The sequence below is a fragment of the Lolium perenne genome, chromosome 1, assembly GCF_019359855.2.
Source record: "Lolium perenne isolate Kyuss_39 chromosome 1, Kyuss_2.0, whole genome shotgun sequence".
Classification (NCBI taxonomy): Eukaryota; Viridiplantae; Streptophyta; class Magnoliopsida; order Poales; family Poaceae; genus Lolium; species Lolium perenne.
The window spans coordinates 120952473-120966762 of NC_067244.2; the positions used below are offsets into that span (position 1 = coordinate 120952473).

The 14290-nt window shown below is 41.0% G+C and overlaps 1 protein-coding gene across 1 annotated transcript; it reads left to right on the forward strand.

The window, feature by feature from the left end:
- The first annotated feature begins 600 nt into the window (after positions 1-600).
- On the forward strand, positions 601-12839 carry LOC127300505 (transportin MOS14). Its single transcript, XM_051330639.2, has 27 exons — positions 601-973; positions 1789-1866; positions 1973-2035; positions 2248-2295; positions 2375-2521; positions 2898-3029; positions 3652-3692; positions 3840-3931; positions 5780-5907; positions 6816-6891; positions 7049-7169; positions 7236-7335; positions 7462-7543; positions 7636-7718; positions 8428-8544; positions 8700-8751; positions 9009-9164; positions 9416-9539; positions 9781-9862; positions 9931-10019; positions 10115-10189; positions 10288-10342; positions 10795-10914; positions 10992-11084; positions 11168-11313; positions 11618-11795; positions 12147-12839. The coding sequence occupies exons 1-27, from the start codon at positions 845-847 to the stop codon at positions 12432-12434; spliced, it is 2895 nt and encodes a 964-aa protein (XP_051186599.1). The 5' UTR covers positions 601-844; the 3' UTR covers positions 12435-12839.
- Positions 12840-14290: the final 1451 nt, after the last annotated feature.

A 14290-nucleotide genomic window follows, 5' to 3' on the forward strand; every position in this document is an offset into this window, starting at 1 on the left:
TAGCTGTTTTTTGTGGAAAAAAAACACTCCTCAAAGCAGAAGAATACGAAAAGTGTATTTGGCACATGAGCACCAATGCTCCTGATTTTTAAAATTTATATTTTTTGGATTTGAAAAAATATGAAATTAAATACCCACATACATATAAACATTCTGAAGGTACGGTAGAAATTTTAAAGAAAAATATGTTATATTTTAAGCTATACAAAAAAGACAAATTTCTGACAAATATATATCTCTATACGTAGCCACAAATTTGTTTTTTTCCTGTAGCTCAAAATACAATGCAATTTCTACCGAAACTTTGCATGAATATTCAGAATATGTGTATGTATTTACAGAATAAATGTGGTAATTTTTTGAAATTCAGAAATTCAGTTTTTATAAATATTTTAAAAACTGAGAGCACTGGTGCTCATGTGCACCAAATTTGCTTCCAGAAGAATACCCCTATATTATCTGCTAGCCACCCACCAGGAGCTGGCACATATATTAATTTTGGTGCCATCAGATCAACCGGGCCCACGCGCATAGAGAGACGGGCACAGCTCAGAACAATTGTCATCTGCTCCGAAACAAAAACCGGAAAACAAAATCGCAGCAAACAACTCCAACTCCAACTCCGTCTCGCGTCTCCTCTCGCCCCGTCCATCGAATCGAATCGAATCCCACACTCGCGCAAGCGCCCCCTCTCTGCTCAGTTTCAAAATTTCTTCCTCCTCCTCCCTAAAACCCTACCCAGCCACGAATCTCCGGCCGCAGATCCAGCACGCCGCGGAAATCATCCGCCGTTCACGGCAGCGCGCCGCGGCGGCCAGAGGAGGAAGTAGGGTTCGCCGCCGGCATGGAGGCCCAGGCCACGGCCACGGTCAAGGAGGCGCTCTCGGCGCTGTACCACCACCCCGACGACGCCATCCGCACCGCCGCCGACCGGTGGCTGCAGAAGTTCCAGCACACGCTCGATGCGTGGCAGGTGCGTGCGGGCGGGCGCCCTCCTCGGCTCGATTCCGCCCATGTCCCCACCGTGTTCGTCCGCGTAGAGCCGTGGGTTGGTCGTCGTGCGGCGATTTTAGGCGCGCAATTCGGTGTCGTGCGGGCGGGATTTGGGCGTGTTTGTATGGATTTCGCCCGGACTGCCGCAAAATCCCCGAGATTTTTTTAGTGGCTCAGCAGCTGTATGATTGCTCAAGAGGGGCGGTGGGGCGATGCATTGACATTAGCTTTGTTTGTAGCCGCTTTTCTTCTGCTGCTCTAGTGTCTGATCATTTTATTAAAGTTTAATTCGGGGCTCCTGGCGGAACACCTAACGTAGAGCTGGTTTAGTATTTATCGTGTCAAGTTCAAAAACTTAGATCTAGATTAGGCTTGAGCTAGTGGCTGGACTATTAACTGCATAGGCAAGATTTAATTCCAGCATCGTGCAGGGCTTTGCTGCAAGCTGAATGAGCTAAACCTGTGAATGTGCCCATCCTATTCACACCTTTTGTAGGTGAAGGCTGTACTGCAGTTCAATTTCAACTTTTTTGTTTTAGTTGCAATGCTATTTGTCAGTTGAGGAAAAAGATTGATGGCTCTTTCATTTTCTTCCGTTCTATCGTCTTATTCTGTATGTTTTATTGTATGTGCAGACTGTGTGTGTTCCTAGCAAATGCAACGTTTCCTGTTAGATTTGTAGACTGTTTTGGATTATGGGGGGTAGCGCTTGTTTTTTAATCTCATCATCTTATTAATTTCGTTACTGGTCGTTATCTTTAACACACCCAAACATTTTCTCTTCTCATTATTTAGGTAGCTGACACCTTACTTCATGACGAAAAGAGTAATTTAGAGACTCTCATCTTCTGTTCTCAGACACTCAGAAGCAAGGTAAGACATACATACATATATGCATTGTGCTATTTCTTACAAACTATCTAGAAACTTGTTAATTAATCTACTTCTCAACGTTCTTGTAAACATACTTGCATTTTAGGTGCAAAGAGACTTTGAAGAGTTACCGTCAGAAGCTTTTCGACCATTGCAAGATTCTCTATATGTAAGCAGCAGCTTTTGATCGATTTTAGGAGTATAATTTTGTTACTCTGGTTCACACTATTATCAGTCAAAGTCAGTCCTACAATGGTCTTCGCATACTATATTATTTTTTCCCTACCATGGTCTCCTCGGGAATTGTTCCCCTATTTTAAGCTCTGGCCAATCTTACCAAGGGCGTTTTTCCTTTTTTGTTGAACTGTTCTGCATCTGCAGGGATTGCTGAAGAAATTTAATAAAGGACCACCAAAAGTTAGAACACAGGTAGAATGATTAAATTAAGCATGCATATTTTATATTGACACAAATCTAATGACAACACTGCTCGTTCTACCATCTTCAGATTTGCATTGCAATTGCTGCTCTGGCCGTGCACGTCCCTGTGGAGGACTGGGGAGGTGGTGGAATTGTGAATTGGCTAGGCGATGAAATGCAATCTCAACAAGAATTCATCCCAGGCTTCCTCGAACTGCTTATTGTTTTGCCACAGGTACTAAACACTTTTAGCCTGATGTGGATGCCCAGCATAGTCTCAAACTCTCCAATAATATCATCACCATCCCTATTTAATAGATTGACGGATCACATTCATAAATACCATTGATTGATGATTATCCTAGAGCTTACAAATCTTAAATCAGACTGTTTTAAACCACACAAAATGCTATCTTGATCACACATTTGCCATCATGTAGTGATCATGTTTGAGTTCGTTTGACCGATGCTCAAAATCTTATTGTCCATCAATAACGATTGCCTAGATTATTGTAATATAATATCAAGGACTTATATACATTATCACAATCAATGTATGTTATATGTTTTTCTTGGTGAAATTGTAACTTACTTCTATGCTGTCTTGACAGGAAACTTCAAGTTACAAAATAGCTGCTCGCCCCGAAAGGCGCAAACAATTTGAGAATGACCTTTGTTCATCAGCTAATGTTGCTCTTAGTCTATTGACTGCTTGCTTGGGTTTTGATGAGATGAAAGAACAGGTGAATTTCCTCCTCATAAAGATTGCTTAATTTGGCAGCCGAAGCCATTACTCGGTAAAGTAGTTATAGAAACTTGTTTCGTTTGTACTATAAGAAGTCCATACCCCTCCCCAAGCAGGAGAAAAGAAAGTCATTGAAAATCATTTGCTGAAATAACTGAAACAATTCATCAATTGCGGAAGATAATGGCGACAAGTAGTGCCGAAGTGTGCCACGGGATTATTTCTACAGTAAACCTGAGATTTGTTCCTCTGTCGTTTCATATCTTGCATGCATATGCAGAATCCTTTTATAACTGACACTTATGTGGGCTACTTCCCTTTTATTTGGCCAATAGGACATACATTCAGAAGTACTGTACTTGAGAGAGAGGCATCTTTTGTTTGCTTTTCATTTTATTCGTACAAACAAAGTAGTTTCTATGCCACATCATTTTTCACTCTGTTACAAACTAAATTAGAACGTTACATGGTACACACCTTTCTTGTCAGGCGGAAAAGGACAACAGAAATTTCTGAACCCAGAACAACATATTCATGCAATTCCTAGAATTCCTAGACACAGTTATGACTGAGAGGATTAGGTCTATTTTGGTAGTTAATCCTGGTTGATTCTTTCACAGGTTATGGAGGGTTTTGCTTCTTGGCTCCGTTTCTGTCATGGGTATGCAGCTTCTGGGATTTTAGTATAGTAATACATTATTCCTGAGAATGTAATTGCTGTAGTAGATGTAACATTTTCTGTTCTTATTACTTTTGTACTGCTGCCTAACAGTATCGGCATCATGGACTTATGGAATTGTTTTCTCAGGATCACTGCATCTACCCTTGCTTCACATCCTTTGGTTCATATGGCACTCTCTTTGTTGAACACTGATCAATTTTTGGAGGCAGCTGTAAATGGTATTGCTTGTATATCCGCATAGTTTCTATCATATTGTCATCTCTTGCTAGTTTCTCATTCATTTTCTTCATCTTTTCACCTCGATCAATCATTTCCTGCTGTGCTCTTGCTACAACAATGATGTACTAGTCTACACCTTATTCAGTTGCTGTGGAAATAGAAAAGTTGGCAGATCGAGTTTGACTTTATTTTCTGACCCTGTTCCGAGCAAATGTTTACCTATGCACAAGAAAGTACAATCATATTGGGTAATGCAAAACAGTTTTGAATGTTTCTTCAGTCATTAAAAAACTGTGAGTCCAAGGAACCCTGTAACATAGGGATATGAGATTTTGATAATTTTTTGATTTATATTTCAACAAATTTTCAACCAAAACTAAGTGTTTGCTTCAGGTTACAAGCAAAATGAACTAAAACTTAGTAGGTCTCAACAAGTTTTTTTTATAAAAACAGATTTCCGGTGCGAGAGTGGATTTTGTACACCCACGCATGGGTGTGGGTGTTTTCATCACCGTCCATTGTGCTTTGAGATTCGGATAAAAAGAGGAGAGAGAAAGGAATCTTTCCATCTACCATGGTGGGCACGAATCTCGAGGAATAAATGAAGGGTGATGGAAACATCCACACCCATGCGTGGGTGTACAAAAGTATTTCCGTTTCCGGTGCAAGTTTTCAGTCGTGCAGGAAATGTTTCATGCTTGAGTAGGTTTCGAGAAATTTCACTAAAAAAATTATCTGGCTCTGGTCTTTCTAGAGGTGGGTGAAACTTTGGCGATTACTAGTGCAGCTTTCAGATAGGCGCTGTTTTATAACCCAGGTCTAGCTTTAGGTGTCAGCGATGTTGGCCGCAACGCGATGGTGACAAAGATGGGGTTGGACAGCGTACTGCAGTTTAGATGTGACTGCCTTGCTGACATTTTTTGCTTATGTCCTCCTTGGCGTCGCCGGCCATCACTAAGCTTGACCTGCTGCAGGCTCCCTGTTCACCCCCTCCCTCTTCCTCCATGCTATGCACCGCCACCTCCGTGTGCTCTAACCAACCCCGCCGGCCCACGCCCATCATGGAGGCTTTGAAGATCACCAGAGTGTAGATTGGATCAGCTGAGCTTCAACTGCAACTTCACAGGAATAAGCTTCAGCCTGGCCAAACTGGTGTTTATTTTCAGCTCAAATCAGATTCTGAAGCTGAAGCCATATGCTTGGAAAAAATCCATGGCCTGAATATGACTCTCCCTCCCATCTCTCGATAAGACCTGCGGTTCGGTGCTGTGCCGCTTTCCTTCTCTCTCTTGCCATGCAATCAAGACTCGACATTTCAAACGGCAGGTGGATATGAGCTTGCCATGGTTGTGCATCTTCTGCACGATTTATCATCGTGAAGACCAGAGGCTACACGCCGCTTCACTTGGTTTACATGCTGCTTCACCTCAGACACTACTATATATCGGTGTTACTAGCATCAAGTAATTTGATGTTTCGGATGGGTCCACCTATATCTTGTGCTTGATGATGCATGAGTTCCATTGGATCAGTTCAAAGCTGTACTAGATGTTTATGAAATGTTAATTTGTTTCCTGCTTTGTATAAGGTAGAAACATATTTCTCCACACCGCTGTCATTAAAAAGTTGTATGCTCAAAATTGTTCCAAACAGCTTCTCAAGCTTGTCACATAAAATGTTTTTTTTTTGGTTGTATAAGCTAAGAAGTCCCAAAAATGGCTTATTGGATAAGTTAAGCTTGACCAAACAGGCCTGCGAATGGTTGCAGCTAGTTGAACCTAAGATGCTTTTTATATTCTCAGGATTTTGTTAGCGGCTTGCTAATACACTTGTATCTAAATTGCCAGTTACCTCTGAGTTGATACACTTTACCGTATCTCGAGATTCTAGTGGCGTCACTGAACAATTTCCGCTGATTCAAATTCTCATCCCTCATGTTATGGGTCTCAAAGAGCAGCTCAAAGACTCATCTAAGGTACGGAATATCTTGACCATGTTCTCCATTAATGTTTTATCTGTATGCTTGGTTTTTGCCCAGATCTACCCTACCAAATATTTTTGGCATGCCCATGCTTCTGTAGCCACTCCCAGTGTATTTTCTTGGCAAAAATATGGGAAGCCACAAAACCTTCACCAATATTTTGGCTAGCCAACTCTTTTTATGTGGTTGACTTGGGTTCAAACCAAGTACATCCTATTCCCCTATCTGCAGATTTCTCCTTGATTGTTGTTTAGTAAGGTGGCCTTAGATACTTGGATTTACGTCTGTTTTCATTTGTAGCGTACTAGGGCTCAATATAGCTATTTTTCTGACATCAGGCAAAATTATCAAACAACAGCAAAGTTACCTTTAATTTGGTATATCCTACTTTAATCAATTTCACATTACAAATTAGCTGGGTTGTTTACCCCAAATTAGTTATTTGTCCCAAAATTGGTTCTGTTCCTCTCTAGAACCAGACACTGGAATTGAGTCTGGGTGTGGAACGGTTCCATTACATTCCATTACCAAACACACCCTTACTGAACTTGTATTATTTCTGTCTCTGTGAAAGGTGCTTACAATTATGCATCGCCAATAAGATCTCTGAATTCTGAAACACGCAGTGAGCAAGTTGTATTTATTTACTTCGGCAAAAAATTGTCTTGCTATTTGGACCCTCTTATTTTTCCCTTCAAAATTACGTGAGGAATATAGTGCACACCACGCCATGCAAACCAAGCATCCAGGCAGAGCAAGGGTGGTGCTTTTCTAGCAAAAAAAAGTGAAAGTTGCCAGGGCCCACAAGTAATTTTCCCTGGCAACTTCAATTTTCTGACGCGCCATCTGATTATCGTGGGCATGTTTTCCCCTTATAAGTTTCGTTTTCTTTTCATTATCAGGATGAAGAAGATGTAAAAGCTATTGCTCGTTTATTTGCAGACATGGGTGATTCCTATGTCGATTTGATTGCAACAGGTAACACTTCATGGATGACAATGAACAAAATACTGCATTTAAGCATTGCGCCTGTATGGATTCTGTACCAAAAGTATGGATTTGTCTTTTGATGTTGTATATGAACAGCAACCATCCTGACCATTTAAGCGCTGCACCTGCATTTTATAATTTACAGGTTCAGGTGATGCCATGCAAATAGTGAGTGCGCTGCTAGAAGTTACTTCTCACTCAGAATTTGATATCTCCTCCATGACGTTTAATTTCTGGCACCATCTTAAGCGTAACCTGATTGGGAGGTAAGATGTTTAAAACATTACTAGTTGTACTTGAGAAACAACCCACTCAGTGCATACACATTTTAGGGACTCGTACACATCGTGTGGATCTGAGATGTCAATTGACGCTGAGAGAAATAGAAGGATGCAGATATTCCGTCCTCCGTTTGAGGTTCTTGTTTCCCTGGTATGTTCGGGGTGGGCGAGGGTTGCTTCTGGTATACATGCCATTTTTTGTGATACGCTCCGTAATAAGAACCTATTTTTGTTGGGATTCTCTGTTCACCTCATGCTATTTTCATTACCAAATCAGGTCAGTTCCCGAGTTGAATACCCCGAGGACTACAACACTTTCTCGGAGGAAGACCGGAGGGATTTCAGACATGCTAGATACGGTATTCTGCCTGATTTCACTGAACTGAGCTAATCTTGCAGTTTAATATAGTATTATAGTGGTCAAGTAACTGCAGTGCCATTTGTTTTTCAGCTGTTAGTGATGTGCTACTTGATGCAACCGATGTCCTTGGAGGTGACTCGACACTGAAAATACTTTTCATGAAGCTAATTCAGGTGAGTCTAGCTATTTTATTGTCCATCTGCTGCTTTAGGTTCCAAAATCTTGTAGTGAGCCTGTTAATATGTTCAGCAGTTTTCTTCCTTGGAGATCTGTAGTCACTAGCTCAGTATTACTATCAAATAATTTTGCAGTTGCACAATAACTCGTTTCGTAGTTATTTTCATTAGTCTGGCATGTGAGTTTTACTTTCCCATCTGCGATTTTTGCTGTTGGAATTAAGTTACTATTGTGAAAGATACTGGTGCAAATCTGATGATGTATTTTCGAGCTCTTTTCCCTGTGTGTCATTTTCGCGATCACCAAGTTTTGAATATCCTTGTACGTTAACTCATGCTAGTCACAATAAATCTTTTTTAAGCACTGAACTATGCAGACCATATCTGTGACTATGCAAACCAAATCAAATGGATTGGTTTGAATTGTTTATCTGCCTGTTGCTTGTGTGTTTATGTTGTATACTCAGCACAATATACCGTAAAAGTTTTTATCCATACATCTTATACAATTTTGTTTCTTGTCCCTTGCAGTTGAATTACTCATGTGTTTCCTTTTCAAATAGTTTGATACCACTGTGTAGTTTTTTAATCTCTTCTATTTTTGATGTGCATGAATGACAGATTATTGCGCTTACCTGAGTCCCACTTCCCTCTAAGAAATTTGTTTAGTTTTCGGTAACAGAAGTCATGTGCCTTTTGATTTTAGGCATGTGGAAGCGGTGCTGAACAAAACCAGAATTGGCAACCAGTAGAGGCTGCACTGTTCTGTATACAAGCCATAGCTAAATCGGTTTCTATTGAAGAGAAGGAAATATTACCACAGGTATATATTGCATCTTATCATCTTGTGTATGCCAGCTGATGGTTTGTAAGATATATTTCTCTGAATGATTAATTTATTTCCGTGCTTCACATTACACACATTGTTTAGAATGAGGGTATTTTGTATTGATAATGTGCTCATTCTGTTCTTCGAAGGTTATGCCACTGCTTCCCAGGTTTCCTCATCAAGAACAGTTGCTACATACAGGTTTGTTTTTGTGTAACTGATAGTTCAGAAGTCCCTGTTCTTAGCACAATGTTCTAAATCTTATACTGTGAGTAGGATTCAGGAATCACGTGTAGACAGTAGGTAGTTACTAAATGTGATGGCTTGTTGAGATGTTTAAGTTTATGATAAGTTAAGGTTTTTATGTCGAGTTGTGTTGGGCGGAAACCTTGTTAGATCTAGTTTTCCTAGCTTGATTACGTGGACTAAAGGTTTTGAAATACACTTGAGTCTTGCAGTTTGTTCGACCATTGGAGCATTTTCGAAATGGATTGATGCTGCCCCAGCTGAACTGCTCATCCTACCACCTTTGGTGGATATTCTTAACAAGGGTATGAGTACATCAGAGGATACAGCTGCAGCTGCTTCTATGGCATTTAAGTATATATGTGAAGGTATGACATCATGATCCACATCTCTATAGTGTATCTATTTGGCTGGAGTGAATTGATTTGTGGCATTCCCATTCTTGCTGTCAGCTGTGCTCTTCATTTAATATATGAACTTTGGGATATTGCAGCATTGGATTGTTTATTAATCCTCTGTTTACATATCCTTTGCTTCTTTGAATTTTATCTTAGGTTTTTGTTATTAGCATAAACAATGATAATTTGGTTGATTTTTTATTTTATTTGTGTGTGAAAAGATTGCAGGGGAAAGTTCTCGGGTTCATTGGATGGCCTTTTCCAGATCTATCATGTTGCAGTAAGTGGAGTTGGCGGTTACAAAGTTTCTTCAGAGGACTCGTTGTATTTGGTTGAAGCCTTAAGGTACTTTAATTTCCACCATTTCCCTAAGCTATTATTACTACTACCTTTTTTTCCATAAAAAGATGTCGCAAGTTTGTCTAAATTTAGATGTATCTAGACACTCTTTAGTGTATAGAACTATAGATACATCCAAATTTAGACAATCTCTGACATCCTTTTATGGACGGAGGGAGTACTTCTTTTTGATTGTATTCAACATTTCACCTTACTTGCTGATGCGGTGATGCCCGACTCATATCAGTGTGGTTATTACGACGCTTCCACCAGACCATGCTAGAAGAGCAGTGGAGTTAATCTGCATGCCAGTAATTAATAGCTTGCAGGTGAGCAGCAATCTTTGATAACTCAACTGTTGTTTAGATCCTTGCTAATATGTTTCATGGAAAACTAGGAAATAATTCAGCAAGGTGAAGATGCTCTTCAACAAGTTCCTGCTCGGCAATTGACCATCCACATAGACCGGTTATCGAGCATTTTTAGGTGGTGACCTCCCATTTATCTTTGTTGCTCATCCATTTTTTCAGAACATCTCATCCAAAATATGGTTTTGTATTAAATCTTCCAAATTGTTGCAGCAATGTGAAACTTCCAGAAGTAGTTGCTGAAGCTGTCAATAAATACTGGCCCACATTGAAAGTTATTTTTGATCAGTGAGTATTGGAACCAACAGATTGTGGGAGAAGTTCCTATTTCTACTGTATACAGTTTCTCATCCATTCCTACTTTATTAATAAGCTCTTTTGTGCAGTCGGGCATGGGATACAAGGACCATGGAATCTCTATGTCGAGCTTGCAAATTTGCTGTAAGCTTATTATTTTTTATTTATTTATGATTTCTGATGCTTCCATTTATTTCTGCTGGGTTTCATATCTAAGCCTAGCCCAACTTGCTTGGGAAAAAGGCTTTGATGTTGTTGTTGTTGTTATGATTTATGATGCTTGTTGTTTGAATGTAGTATACATTCAGATCGAATACAACTCAACCAAATGTGAATAATGGGAACAGTTATCCTTTTTCTACATAATTTATGTACATTCTTCCTTGGTGGGAGTAGTATGAGAGTAGTGTTTCCCTTTTAAAAAGTGATATATGTGATGTTGTCAATCATGCTCTTATTTTTCTTCAGATTTGCGTGTCACTTTTATAAAGAACAATAAGTATTTCTCTAGTCGATTCATGCAATCACTTTACACCACATGCATGTGGATTCTTTGCCAAAGTTTCATACTTACATTAATCTTTTCTGTGCTGAAGGTAAGGACATGTGGGAGGTGTATGGGAATCACTATCGGTGCAATGCTTCTAGAAATCCAAACACTGTATCAGAAACACAATCAGTCTTGCTTCCTTTACCTATCCAGTGAAGTTATCAAGGTTCTTTTCGTTTCAGAAGTCTAGTGATGCACTGTTTAGTTGTAACTTATATTTTCTGACAGCATTTTTATCTGTAGATATTTGGTTCTGATCCATCTTGCGCGAGCTATCTTACATGTCTGATACAAACACTCTTCAACCATACAATACAGCTTCTCAGAACTATTCAAGTAACTATCCCTGCTGATCTACTCACTGTAACATAATAACAAGGCGATACCGAATTTAATGAATTTCATTCTGTACATCGCAGGATTTTACAGCTAGACCGGACATAGCTGATGACTGCTTTCTGCTTGCATCAAGATGTATCCGTTACTGTCCTGATCTATTTGTACCTACAGAGACGTTCCCAAGATTAGTTGACTGTGCGATGGCTGGCATAACTATACAGCACAGGTAGTGCTTTTTAAGATTTAGTATGACGCCCCCTGTTCAGAAATACAAAGCGTATTTTGACTTTTCACTGTCTCCAATGCAGAATTTTTTACGATGATTATTAATCACAATTTGCTATAAAAATAATTGAAGCATAATATGAAACAATTGGATAAAAACATTCGGCAACTATATTCTTGTAGTCAATTCATTTTTCCACAAACTAGTGGTCAAAGTTCTACCATAGTTTGTTTATCCTTGTCCTATGATGCTATCTGATAGTGTGGTGGCTAATTGTTACCTTATGTTTCGTGCTATGGGACAGGGAGGCCTGCAAATCCATATTGTGTTTTCTATCTGACACCTTTGATCTTGCGAAATCACCCGAGGGGGAGAAGTATCGAGAACTAATAAACACAATTGTACTTCAGCGAGGTGCAACCCTTACCAGAGTTATGATTGCTTCCTTAACAGGGGCGCTACCGTCAGGTCGTTTAGAGGAGGTATGTAATATGATATTGCAGTTTTATCTTTTATTAGCTTGGTACTGCTGTGAGTTTTTTGCCCGTTCTTGAATTAGCTGCTACTGGTAGCCAGAGTGTTGTTGTTTTTATGCAATCCTGCATGTTAGCTTCTAAGCAGAGATTTTTGATGAAAAAGACTTCATGCTGCTGACTCTTGACATTAATCATACTCCCTCCGATTCAACTGAATTGACTCAACTTAATCTAGATACATGTAGACATGCTTGTTGACTAGATACATCTATATCTAGACAAAGCTGAGTCAACTAATATGAATCAGAGGTAGTAGTATAAGGATGGGCATCATATCTTCTGCATGGAATTTTGCAGGTCTCATATGTTCTGCTGTCCCTTAGCCGAGCTTTTGGTGGGAATATGCTCAGTTGGACAAGAGATTGCATTGCCTTTATACCCCCACAAGCCCTAACAGATTCAGAGCGCTCAAGATTCTTGACAATTATTTCCGATGCATCATCGGGATCTAGTCTTGGTTCCTTAACGGATAGATTTGCTGAAATATCCGAGGTTTGCAGACGGAACAAAGCGGTGCAGGAAATAGTTCAAGCTGCTCTGCAGCCTCATGACTTAAACTTCATGGGTGTCCCGCAGCATTCTTGATGACTGGACGTTTTTTATAAGACCAGTTGAAAGCCCGACATGGAGGGTGCCCCTGTCCACACCATATTGGATTTTTCCCCTTCATATGGTTTGAGTGAGTTGCGGCATCATACTGTTCAGATTTGTTGAGAGGATAGATAGGTCAGTCAGTAGTCATTGTGATTCATTTTGTATTTCGTTTCTGTACATGCGTCGTGGCTTTATGTATTTGGGAGAAAATTGTGTTGTATTATTGTTATCTAAAAGAAACAGTGGTATACGTGGAGATCACACTTGACTGATAAGCTGTGGTCCTGAATTTTGTAATGGTTGGCCAGCTTATAACTTTGTAAATTGAGATGGTCATCGATTATTTCCATGTAAACATCTGCCAAATATTAAGGTTGTCCTTGATGTCATATTTTACACTTGCTTTGTGAACCTCAAATATGATTCACATCTATGTTAGAAATTTCAGATGTATGATCAACTGTTTTTAGTCATTTGCAGAAGGCTAAACGAGGGTTCTGGTTCTGCCTAATTTATTATGAGGAAACCATCAGAACAGAGTGAAATATTGGGTGACCTTTTGAAAATGAAGCATACCTCTCGCTGGTGAATTATATTCAATCATTTTGCCTATAAGACTTTGCAACCTGTTACTCCCTCAGTTTCATATTAATTGTCGCTGATTCAGTTTATTAAATCAGTGATAAATATGAAAACAGAGGAAGTACCGGGACGGCAAGAAAACACTCGTGTACATGTGTTAAGAGCATCTCTAGCCATTCGGACAAAAAGTCGTTCCCAGCCGCATGCCCTAAAGTCTCTTTTCGTCCGGCGCGGTCCAATACAGTGTTCGGCATCCTGAGTTCGTCCTCGCTACACAGGGGATGCTTTGGGCACAATGAAAAGCGAGGCGAGGAGTGGCGGGATCGACGCGTCAGTGGCACATTGAAGTTTAACCTAACCGTCGCCTACCTCGCGACGGAAGTTATTGGCGCAGCGACGGTGTAGTTCCGGCAGAGGCGCAGCGAAGCGTCTCGTCGCGTCTAGCTCTGCGTGTCGGTGTTAATGAGCGCCACTGCTCCCCGCCTCCCTCCGGCCTATAAAAAGGGGCGCTCTCTCATCGTCCCTCACACTCAAACCCTAGCGCCTCTCTCCCCAACTCTAGCTGCCACCATCTGAAGAGTCGACGCCATGGCTGGTAGAGGCAGAGGCCGAGGTTGCAACCGTGGTCGTGGTCGTGGCCGCGGCAGAGCTGCACGCTCGTCGTCGCATGCGACGCCGTCATCTTCATCGTCGGACCTGCAGGAGGAGGACCAGGAAGTGCTGTTCGAGTTCGTCGTCGTCCTCAAGGGCGACCCACTCGGCATCCAGAGGCTGCTGGTCAAGTTCGCCGACTTCGTCGCCGGTAACAAGCCGGCCGCGCTGCATCTGCGGGAGGCTGGCTACGACTGTTGCCGGTGGACGTGCACTTCGACGGGCGCGGCAAGATGTACCTCCACACCGGCTGGGAGAAGTTCGCGCGCTACCAGGGCCTCGAAGCCGGCTGCGTGCTCACATTCTCCTACCTTGGCGAGTCCGATATGAGCGTCAAAGTGTTCGACGAGACGCGCTGCCGCCGGCACTACCACGGCGACACCGATGAGGAGGACGACTGAGTGTTGTTTCTTCGTAGCGAAAATAGGCACATAGGTTTCTGGATGTTCTTTTTTCTCGAAAGGACCAACATGGATATCATCACCAGCTAGATTTTCCAGTTTGGATGAGTGGAAGTGCCTGTGAGTGTTCTTTCTTGGCAGCAAACACACGAAATCTGCGATGCCAACACTAATTAGGTTTTCTTATTTTGCAATGTTTTAATTTGTGTCAAC

Excerpts from the sequence above, each read along its gene's own strand:
- LOC127300505 (XM_051330639.2), top strand. The coding sequence starts at position 845 with ATGGAGGCCCAGGCCACGGCCACGGTCAAGGAGGCGCTCTCGGCGCTG. Across the intron at positions 7,544-7,635 it reads TTTCAGACATGCTAGATACG|CTGTTAGTGATGTGCTACTT; the intron begins GTATTCTGCCTG and ends TTTGTTTTTCAG. Across the intron at positions 9,165-9,415 it reads ATTTAAGTATATATGTGAAG|ATTGCAGGGGAAAGTTCTCG; the intron begins GTATGACATCAT and ends GTGTGTGAAAAG.